The sequence below is a fragment of the Ostrea edulis genome, chromosome 6 (assembly GCF_947568905.1).
Source record: "Ostrea edulis chromosome 6, xbOstEdul1.1, whole genome shotgun sequence".
Taxonomy (NCBI): Eukaryota; Metazoa; Mollusca; class Bivalvia; order Ostreida; family Ostreidae; genus Ostrea; species Ostrea edulis.
The window spans coordinates 85,896,287-85,908,513 of NC_079169.1; the positions used below are offsets into that span (position 1 = coordinate 85,896,287).

The 12,227-nt window shown below is 36.2% G+C and overlaps 1 protein-coding gene across 3 annotated transcripts in view; it reads right to left on the reverse strand.

Annotated features, from left to right (window-relative positions):
• The window catches only part of LOC125646388 (ethanolamine kinase 1-like), a 38,967-nt gene extending 28,214 nt beyond the window's left edge, over positions 1-10,753 (reverse strand). For 2 of the 3 annotated variants that reach the window (XM_048872633.2, XM_048872632.2), the window contains exons 1-2: positions 10,562-10,753; positions 8,034-8,302 (exon numbers count right to left, since the gene is read on the reverse strand). In XM_048872633.2, the coding sequence (XP_048728590.1) occupies positions 8,034-8,302; positions 10,562-10,678 (386 nt within the window). In that variant the 5' untranslated portion in view covers positions 10,679-10,753. Of the gene's footprint in view, positions 1-8,033; positions 8,303-10,288; positions 10,394-10,561 lie in introns of those variants that run through there. The other variant, XM_056142469.1, reaches the window with a different exon arrangement.
• Between the last annotated feature and the right edge of the window lie 1,474 nt (positions 10,754-12,227).

Consider the following 12,227-nt stretch of genomic DNA (forward strand, 5'->3'; position numbering starts at 1 on the left):
AAGAAAATGAGATGTAACAGCTGCCTATTCACCCATCCAAATTACTATCACAACTACATATGTAAGAGCCAAAATAAGGCAAGCAAAGATACAATCAATGGCGGTCTGAAGGAGACACCACATGAACAGAAAGATACAATCAATGGCGGTCTGAAGGAGACACCACATGAACAGAAAGATAAAAGTCCAACTTTTTTGTCATGGTCATGCATTACAGCAGAGCTCCAGATAATTTTTTACCACAAAGAGTATTTACCCCCTGATTTTCAAATCAATGAGTATTTTGCTTTTCAGAAAAAGTCAAAAGAGTATTTTGTTAATTTACTGATTATCTTTGCTGTCTGCCACTAATACAGAATTTGATCACTTAGTCTATTAGTCTAAATATAATCAGATATTATATGACCGAGTGTCTGGCATATCAAAATTTAATGTACCTCAGCAATTTTCAAAATCCCAATGACAATGAAGAGTTTATAATGAAAAGAACTACAAAGGATCTCCACTAATCTCTACCCAGAGTTATCGTTCCCGTTACGCTCCACTAATCTCTACCCAGAGTTATCATTCCCGCTACGCTCCACTAATCTCTAACCAGAGTTATCGTTCCCGCTACGCTCCACTAACCTCTAACCAGATTTATCGTTCCCGCTACGCTCCACTAATACCTCTGTCAACGTCTAAAAATCATATCAAAACGTACTAAAACTAACTTAGCATATCAAACTGTAATGATCATATCTAAGCAAATCAAACACTTGTCTGAATTTTATAAACGCAGAAGCTGGTAAATATGAGACACCTGAGCGAATTAAAAGGTTTTAGATAAATATTCATTCATCCAATAATACTAGAATAATCATGGAATTCGTTGTTTTTGTGAACTTACTGTAAGATTTTAAGCTTAACACTAAAACTTGTAAAATCATACTTTATAATGCAATAGGTAAAAATGAGTTTTGCCAAGAATCTTGACATTCAGACGTTGACAGAGGTGTTGTAGCGCAGCGTAATATGCCCTCTGGTGAGAGATTGGATCTTCACCTGTAAACATACAATCATTTATTGTACCACAGGGGCTTCTTATCCATTTTGTTCTCAATCTATATATAATTTATATATAACATATAGATTGAGAACAAAATGAATAAGAAGTCCCTGTGACTGTACAGTGTTGAAAAAAATTCATAAACACCAAACAAACAACAAAACTATTTGTCATATTGTAAATTAAACTGCTATAACTGAGAAATCAAAAGCATTTCAAACCAAAAATATCAGTTTCAAAGTCAGAAGTTTTTGTGACTTTCTATAAGATTTTTTAAAGTTTAGACGAACCTATAATTCTGCCCATATATATTTTTACACTTTGTTTTCAGTGTAAATTACTGTCGGATTCCCCTCACCTTGTACTGTTTACCAAGAATTGGTTTTCCTCCATCTGTGTAAAACAAGTGCATGTGTGACGGAAGTCGGTAAATAAATGCGTGACTCCCATTCTTACAAATGTTAATTTACACAACACCATGAGGTTCCCTCCATTTAATATAACGCTAAAACTAACTCCCCAAACTGAAGAGTTACATAAACGCAAAAGAAAGAGTTATCTAACTTAGCATACAATTAACATTAATTATACTTTTCTTCTTTTGAGGAAAATTGATATTGTCATTAAAAAGAGTCAAATAAAAAAGTAAATGTGATTAAAAATGAGATTTAACAGTGTGAATTGATGGTCTTAAACAAATTTTCCATTTTGCACTATTTCTAACAGTTCAAGTCCAGATGCTCCCTTTTTCGTCATGCAGTTGGCTAATTGGTTCTTTCCAGCACACCATTTCACTGTTGTATTTTCATCACTATTTATGGTTTCACTAATAGCTGCAATGTCTATATGAAGTCTTTTATCATCAACAAGTTTAGTGGAGTTTATCGACTCAGTAACACTTTTATTGTCTATGTATGCTTCCACTGCTAACCGGTGACCGATGATTTCCTCTAAAAGCTTTTTGTAGAAAGCTGCAGATTCCAATCCCTCCTGTAAACTTAACACTTCCGCTGCTATGGTTGATCTTACAACTTGCGTTATCTTGTTTGTTTGCCAAGTGATCGGATAACAGTTTCCTTCCGTGTCTTTGATCCACACAACATGAGCTCCTGTGCTTCCTACACCATCATTGAGGTTACCGAGGGAGGCGTCCGTAAAAACCACCATTTTCCAATCTGTGTAATGGTTCTTTAACTTGGGAAAACACACTATAGATTTCATATCCTTCAATCGGTTGACTACCTTGATTGCATGAAGTAGGGCACTGACATGGGCTTCTTTCAATTTAGTGCTAAGATCCACCATTTCAAAGGACATCTCTGCACAACCCAATTTAGCTGGCCAACAAGTTTTATGAATAAAGTTTGTTCTTCAGGAGAGAGAATATCCTGTTTTTATAAAGCCCTCTCAGGATCCATTGTCATATTTTTAAGTGAGTGGATGTATTTAGTGTGATCCAAGATAATTCTGTTTTTTTCTTGATTTATTGTAAAACCTAGGTAGTTAAAGGTTTTCTCCTCTACTTTTCCTGCTAAAAACCTTTGACGCAAATGCAGCATGACTTTTTCTAGTTCACTGTCCCCAGCATGTAAGAAATCATCCACATGACAACAAATAATTCCATTAAGTTTTTGAGTCTGTATAGTACAAAAACTGCAGGATCCAATTTGGACTGTTTACAACCAAGTTTCAGGAGTTCCTCCTTCACACTCAGGTAGAACTGTCTAGCTCCATCCTTCAATCCATACATTAAACAGTGTCTAAGTTTCTATAATGTTCCTTTAGAAACTCCACTCTCAACAGGAGGCTTGAGATAAACATCATGACTCAACTCTTTGCCTTGTAAGAAAGCAGATTTGATATCTGTGGTCTTTATGATCCACTGTTTATTTGCTGCAATGGTAAGTAATATGCGTATTGCCCCTTTGCTTGCAGTGGGGCTATCCTGTTGTATCATGTCTTTTTCTTCGAAACCTCTCGCGACAAGCCTAGCCTTCACTTTGCCTTCTTTCTTAGTGATGACCCATCTTGTTGATACTGTTGATTGACCTGTGTCGGGGACCTCTTCATATGCATTAAAATCTAGTAGTTTCTGTAACTCCTCTTCTTTAGCTGCCTTTATGAAATTATTTTCTTTCATTTCACCCTCATCAACATTACTTATATTGACCTCTTGTTCATCAACTGACACTGACAATTGGTCATCTACTACATTGTCAACATTTTTCCATGGTAGGCGACCAAAGTCAACACTTTTTCTGTCTTCACTTACGTCATCTAGTATGTTGTACCAGTTCTTATTAGTGCCTGTTGCTTTTCCTGCTCTACAAAGAACAGTTGCTTTTCTCCAAGGTTCATCAGTATTTAGTTTGTAAGCTATTTTGTCATTTGCTTTAAGATGCACACTTCCTGAAGCACTGTCTATGTTTCTGGTAGATTCCTTATTGACTATAATTTCTGACAGCTCGTATTCACTTGCTTTAGAGTTTGTTGTCTCTCTGGCATTCCAGTGTTCACCCTCAGTAGTTTTCTTGGCCTCTTCATTTCCTGTTCTAGAAGAACTGTCCTCAATTTTACAAAGTCTGTTAGGTGATACACGAACAAACACACTGCCATGACGTACAAAAACCACTTTATCTTCTTGGAATACAACTTTTCCTGGTCCTAGCCATCTTTCTTTTCCTTCTCTTTTGTAGAATACACTGTCTCCATTATTGAAAACTTGCTCAGATGCTCTGACTTTACTTCTCAGTGCACGCCGTATTCTTTCCTCAGCTTCTGTTTGGATGTAAGCTTTTCTAGCTGAATGCAAAGCGTTCAAATGTTTAGCAAAAATTTCACTGGTTGTTGTGCCCATAAGTGCCGGTGATTTCTCAGTCATAATATTAGGTAGGTTTGGATTGGTTCCGAAAACAAGTTGGTGACTGCTGAATCCATTCCACATTTGAAGAGAATTCCGTGCCATATTTGCCCAACATAGTAGAGCCTGACAGTCTTTCTTTCCATACTCCGCTTCGAGCTTGATTAACATGCTATCAGTAATTGCATGTACCCTTTCACACAATCCATTCTGGAAAGGACTCATTCCAGCCGTTGTACAAGTACGGACATTGAGAATGGACATCACTTCTCTCATTTCCTCAGAGCTGAACTCTCCTCCATTATCAGTAAATATGGCCCCCATTACTCCAAATACCCCTATCCAATGTGTCATCAAAGCATCAATTACTTCACTTTTCTACTTATGAACACAGATACAGTATATCGTGACCACATGTCAATAATGTGCAGAATCCATCTGTCATTCCACTTTTTTAGGTCCATTGAAACTTTTTCATTAAACTCTGTTGCCAAAGGCAAAGCTACAACAGGTCGTGGTGGAGTTTTGGCAAACAACTTGCAAATGTCACATTTTCGCTCAATATCTGACAATGTCTCATGATATTCTTCCTTCCAGTCTTTCGCATCTTTCAAAAGAGCTACTAGCTTCTTCATTGGTGGATGATCAGCAAACTGTCTATGAAGTTCAAGAAGTTTGTCCTGAGAAAGTTTTTCATCATTATCTATTGTTTCCGCCTTGCATACATCTGCAACTGCTACAGTATCACACTTATCTATTGGAACACAATAATGGCCAGTTGTTGTCAGTTTAATGCTATGTCTTTTCCAAATATTGTGGCTGTATCATTATCCAAGTACATTTTCATGCTAACCTTTTTCATGGAATCTTTAGACAAGAGTAGTGGTATGTCAGATTCTACAACATCTGTTTGAATGGTTACAGCTTTGTCTGCTAGAACAGTGGGAATGCTGAACTCTCCTGTAGACTTGAGACAAGTTCCTCCTCCAAATTTAAACACTTTCTTACTGTCAGAACACTTTATCTTCTTCCTGTCCATATCACTTCAAGACTCAATATAACTGTTGAACCATGTCTGACCACAAACTGTACTACTACATCCACTGTCAAGCACCGCACAGTTCTGGGCATCCACACATAAACGAGACATGTCTTCTCGTTGAAATCCAGTAAACAACACTGCATGTTCTGTGGTACACATATTAACCTTTGCCATGTTTTCCCAGCTATGTGGACAATCTGTAATCATGTGCCGGTAAGAGCCACATGACTTACAGGTCAATAATTCACCATCACTGCCAGTAGGATTTATGTCCTTCTTAAGTCCTCCCTGTTTTGGACTAGGCGTTGATTTGAATGAGTTGTATTCCGGCTGACGATAACTGTGTGACTTCGTGCTATCATAGGCTCGACCACGTCCACCACATTCGCCTCCAGAAAATCCAGGTCGATAAGATTGATTTCTTACATAACCAGCTGCTAACAAGGCTTTTTCATTCTCAACAAGGAATGCAGGCTCCAACTTGATACTTGGTCCTGTTGAATGAGCAGAGCTGGAATCACACACTTCACCTTTAAACTTTTTCAAAGAGCATTTTGCTTGTTCATATAATGTAGCTTTCTCATCATAGTTCATCCCTGTTAGCACAATCATAATCTCTTCTTTTGAAATGTTAGCTTTGCGCAGTAACTTGAATGCCAAGATTTCAAGTGGCAATTTCATTTCCTTTTTTTCTATTTCCCTGTACTTTGCATCAAACACGCTTATATATTCCACAATAGTCTGTCCCTCTGCTCTCCTGTAATCTTCAAACTTTGTTAAGCTATCAGCCAGATCGTCCTTTGCAAGGTGTTTATCTAGAAATTCAATTAATGTTTCAAGCCCTGTCTCCTTCTTTAGGTCATCCAGTTTAATTTGATCAAATACTTTTTCACGAATTTTTCATTCATCATCTTCAGGTAATGCTAAGGCAATTGCTACTCCCTGTTTCTTCTTTTCTAATTCTGTAATTTCTTTCCATGCAAGCAACTCCTGTTTGTATAGCTCATAAGATTTTGACTGACTGTATTTTGGTGGGTTGATTTTTGTTGCCATTATTTTCCTACTCAAATCTTAAGAATTCACTTTGAAACACTGGTAAAGTTAGCACTCACAGTTTTAAGCCTTCATTCACACTAATGGAGTGTCCTTTTCCTTCTCGGAACCACGCTATATGCTACCAATTGTTAATTTACACAACACCATGAAGTTCCCTCCATTTAATATAATGCTAAAACTAACTCCCCAAACTGAAGAGTTACATAAACACAAAAGAAAGAGTTATCTAACTTAGCATAGAATTAACAACAAATACTTTCAAATAGTAAGCGAGACAATGCTGCGGGAGCAAATTTTCAGTGAAAACTTAGTAATTTGTCCAGTACCATTTTCTGTGCCATGTCTGTAGCAACAATCAATCGTATACGATTGATGATATAACTTTTTATGTGCTTTCGACCGCAACCTACCTGTTTATTTAAAAAGACGTATAACAATTAGTCTTATACAGTTGTTTTGAGTTACCTCTACGCGTGACTTTAGGAGTGTAAAGCGTATTTACATTCGCAAATGCATAATTGTACATTTGATTTTAAACTTTAATGCTTATTTGGTAAAACTTAATGAGTATTTATGTAATGTATTTACATTAACTTCTGGGATCGTACCTGGTCAATTCCAGGGTTTGGGGTATTCAACAATAACTAATTTAAACTAATTGGTATGATTTTAGTGGACTGCCACAATGTACAAATATGTCCTAACCTTATCTAGGTTAATTATCATCAAACAGAGAATCACTATATCAATCAGAGGCAAGCAACGATAAACTGGTAGTGCTAACTTAACAAAATGCAGATCTAGAGCCCAGTCGCCCTCGGATTACCCCATATACTGTAGGACGCCTTATTCAGGACGGACAGTATATGTGGTAGCCCTTCAACCACTACACTCATTGTAGGATGCCTTATTCAGGACGGACAATGAGTATAGCGGCCTGGACGACGGTCTGTTCAGCCAATGCGGACGACACCAAAAATGAATTATGGTAGCCTCTTTACTGGAGGTCAACCTCTTCGTGGCAGGCCAGACTTCTGATGGCCTTCCAAATTCACTCTCTAACTGTAAGAACAGGCGAGGAATTGTTTACCATGAATACTTTATTAGTACCCATACTCTCGTCTTTCAACTTGGCTGGGTCTTCTATCTGAATGACACTGACGACTGCGGAGTCTCGGTATTTATACACAAATGAGATCACGTGATATAAACAGTGACTAATTGAGAACTCACCTTATCTGGAGCTCTGCATTACAGTCAAAAGATAAATCTGCCACAATTTTTTTCCCCCACCAACAAGAACATGGTGTATCACAAAAAAATGAAAATAAGAGTTTATACACTGTTGGTATAATCAAACAATTGATCACAAGATATGGTTAAATGATGTCCCTTGACCCAATCTACTTATTGACCTGATCTCGACCATTGACCTCAGTCGGGTAAGGTCACTGGGTGGATCAGGTCTTAGGTCATCATTTCACTAAATGTGACCGTCCTGGCTGTTAGTCATATGTGATTCAATTGTACATGCGTTTGCTATAATGTGCATTTAATAGGATATCAACTATGATCAACTATAATGATGTACGATCATTTTGAACCTCATCGCCGGAAACCCACGGTTGATTACGCTTCGTTCTCTCTCCAACACTTGTGAGTCCATTCATTCCTACTCGCTCGTTCTCGTGAATAAATATTTAAAGATATCGTCTAATCAAAGTAATCGTTATAGTAACGGAACTCTTTTGTTTTTAAAGGTAGCATTAACTTAATTAACTTTGTTATCACAACAATTGTATACTGATATTGGGCTGAAAGTGTCTTGTTGATTGGACAAATTCGCTCAGGGTGTTCCATGAGCGCCAAATCAAATTGCCTCATTCATTATTCATGAGAAAGAGCGAGTAGGAATGAATGGACCCACGGGTGATGGAGAGAGGAACGAAGCATAATCAACCGTGGGTTTCTGACGATGTTTGAACCTATGCTGTTACAAAAGCTAATTTTATGTTCATTGATCTTACATTCTGATGGCTTTGTCTCTGACTGTCTTCTCATCTAATGTCTGTCCTGGAGCAAATCCGTACACCAACCCATTCTGAATCGTAGCATACACAGGAGGACAGAGGCCTGCTTCATATAGTTCAACCATATTTCTCTTCTCTGCATCTCTGTCAATGATTAAATCCGTCTTTTCACCATACACTCGAATAAGAACAACATCTGCAGCCTCTTTCAGACTTGATCCCTGAAAACCTCCAATTAGTTTGTTTGTTATACCTTCATCAAAGATCTGTAAGTATAAAAAAAGAAATGTTGAAGACTTATAAAAATGAAATGATCAGAAAGCCATATGACATAAGCCACCTGCTATCCATGAGATGTATATTTGCCTATACACCAGGGCTCGAAATTAACATATGCCCATCAGTCTGTGACTGGTTTAAAGTCTGGCGGACTGATTGACATTTGTTTTAGTCAGTCCGAAGGGACTGGTCATTTTTCTAAACTGTCATTTTGGAAAACCTTAACAAATTTTAAACATGCACTTGGCATTCCTCTGTAGATATCACACGAACCCAGTTAGTAAATATAAATCTCACATAAGTGTTAAAACAGTGTCTGAGGCATACTGAGTTCAATTCCATTATCTAATTTTAATGATATTAACGAAATATGTTCATTGTTTCTGGAAAACTCTGGTGGACTGGTAAATTTTTCTGCGGACTGGTTGAAATTATACCCGATCAGTCCGGTTGGACTGGTGACATAAAAGTTAGTTTCAAACCCTGTACATCCACCATACCTTTTGAATCAAAACTAATTCTTTATGCATGCAACTTTTTCAACATTGTCACAATTAGTATTTATGAAACTAAATTTCTGATGTCATGTTTTTAAAAAGGTCCAAAAATTTTAGTCTACAACAGGTTGTGAACACTTCCCTTATAGTGAGATATTCTTACAAATTTATGCACAATTATCCCTCTATAGCGAGAGTAAATATATTCCGTACAACAGAGAAAAACACCCGTGGAGTACATCTCTTGGTGTTTCACATGAAAAGAAGATACTTTAGCAAATATATTAATCGAAAACAAAAACACTCAAGATGTGCATTGGATTTTTGCCTCCTTCCCTCTTACGCAGCAACATTGATATGAAATTCCTTGACTGTGTTGTCAATCTCTGATAGAGACAATTTGTGTCGTGCTGAGTGTGTGTCGACAGTGTCGTCTTATTCAGCATTGCATGGAATTTGCCATTATTTTCAATAAAGGCGCCAAAAACACTTGTTTATGGCAATGTTTATTTCTCGCTAAAGAGGAATAACCGTGTTTAGCGAGAAGATCTTGCCAAAGGGGAAGTGTTCCCAACCTGTACAAATGTGTATTTGTTTACATACTTCTATTCTGGATTTTTTTCATGAAATACACAAAAATATCTTGTATGCAGCACATGGTCATCATCAGAAGAAGACATTCCATATCACTTCTTAACTTAAATGATTACACGCAACTTTACAAATATTCTGCAAATAACCTGGAAAAGGTGTTTTTAAAAATATTTGTGTAATTGTGGTAATGTTACAGAATAATACACGATACATATTTCAGTTGCCTGACTGTTATCAATTGTTTCAGAAATTTGCAAAAAAGACTCGCGAGAGTATTGATCTTCAACGTGATCAACAGAAGAAGGATTTAGATTGAAATTTAACACAGACAACTACAAATGACTAACTTTATATAGAGTAACCAAAGTAAATAGCAGTTTCAAAGTTCAAAGGCCTTAATCCTGCTTCCTGTTTCTCTATTTCCTGTTAATTTCAGTCACTGACACCAGTTAATTTACACATTCAATCATAGTAAACCTCCAGACCCTGAGCACTCCATGTAAATTACACCTGTGGTGATTAGGCCACACCTACATCTCTGTAAACCATAGGGTTACTGCATGGGTCCTCAATTGCATGTCCATTCAAGTAGAAAAAAATATGACAATTTAATGCCCTTTGTCATGATTAAAGAAAAGTTTTCAAGCATTACTTTTATCTATTTGTGTCTTAAAAACTTTAGAAAAATTGTTGCATTTCAACGATTTCATGGAAATTTGGGCATTGTTTGGTCACGCCAGTTGACTGAACATTGGTTTTTTATTCATGAAATTAAGACTTAACATCTTCATAAATAACACATAAAAAGGACATGTTGCAGAAATTTGCAAACTCATACTGGGCCCAAACATAGTAGAAAATAATGAAGTCAGTATGGCTTACATACATGTTGACGGCACCTTTAAAACATGCTAATTGTGCATGCAATTCAGCAGCATGTTCAGAGTACAAAATTTCATTACAAGATTGTACAAACGCTATAGCATTTTTTCAAACGAAACATTAATTTTTTGCACTAAATAGGGAAATAATTGCTTGCTAGTCTGTTTATGATGACGTTTGCTATCTACACCTGCACACACACACACACACATGTGCATGTGATGACTGCAAAATGCCGACACATGTCAGCTGTGCGAGATCAGTTGTGTTTACCTTGAATTTGATATCACTCCTCTTCCAATTAGGCTTCACTTCTAAGAATATATCTTTTGCAGTCTCAAAGATGTTGTTATCATCAAGATGATAATTCAAATTAGGCACAGACGTCATATTTTATTATTTACAACGTCTGCAGTCTCTGTCAAAACTTTTCGTCTTTCTTGAACTTTGACATATATATTTTTCAGATAACGATCCCGACCATTAAACCACCTGAAGGTCATCGGGTCTTTCCGGCAAGCTCCGACAAACATTGTTGTTTTTTCCGCTTGCCGGAACCCCCCGAGAAACCTACAGGACACAAGTTTTATATTTATTTATTATGAATGGTTTATGTGTGTTTGTTGGTTTGGTTTTTTTAATTCAGGGTTTGGGTTACATAGACGACACTTGGCCATAACTATGTTCCCAAATATATATTTCATACCAAACCATATATTTTCAAACAATTTTCCTGAACTCATTTCTTGGTCAATTTTGATGAAATAAAAAGCACTGATCCTAGAAGTATCCACAATATCATCTAATTATTTCAGAATAATTATCTTAATCTATTGTCAAGATATTACAATTTTAACACGAAGCTTAATTTGAGAGTACTTACTCTTTATAAGTATGTGTAATTTTGGAATTTAGAAAAATTAATATTATTAATAAAATGTTGTAGCTGTCTGCAATATTTCATCGTAACATTTTTCTCTCTAAATTATGACAGTTACTTCTGATATTTCTAAACAAAATGGTGTTTATTTAATCCAAATAGAGGAAAAATTGGCTCCAAAGGAAGATTTTGAAAATATATGGTTTTGTATGAAATATATAGTGGAAATTTTCTTTGGGAACATACTTATGTCCAAGCACTGTAGGATTATATAGTGCTTTAATTGCAGTCTTTGTACACCTGAACACAAACATAATGTACTTTTAAACTAATTCTTGTGACAAAGAAATGCGTATCAATCTTTTTTTTTTTTTTTTTTTTTAAATAATAATTAACACGCTGGTTCTACGTATATCTGTTGTAAGTCAGTTTTAACACAAAAGTCAGAAGCCAGAGAGAGAGAGAGAGAGAGAGAGAGATCAGTTGCACAGAGGTTAATTAAGTTTAACTGACAGTTAACGTCTAGTTATCATCACATAAATGTAAGCATTAATGACAATTTAACTGTTAGTTAAAATTAACTAACATTCGTGCAACTGAGAAGGCATATTTTTCTCTCTCCCTAAAAATGAGAGCTACATAAAATGGGTCCAATCTAAAGACATTCATCATTGTCACCACCAGCCTCATGATCAATGGCTAAACACAGCTGTTATCCCAGATATATAAGAATATGAACACGTTTGATTTTTCTACCTATTATTCTTTAATAGTTTCTGTGGCTATTTAATCATAAAATCATTTAAACTCGGCATCTCGTCAGCAGTATTGTTGCAGTTTTCTAAAACCTGTTGTGTGTATATTCAACTAGTAAAGTAACAAGTTATGGATTGAGGAGAGGGATGCATTGTACGAAAATGTAAGTTTAATGACAAAGCGATAAGAACTTACTATGTTGTAGCATCTGACAACCTGGAGATTTATTACGATAGAACATAAATTTTCTTTTCACAAAGTTTAAGAAAGTATATCTTACCTTGACATATTGGTAACACTGAA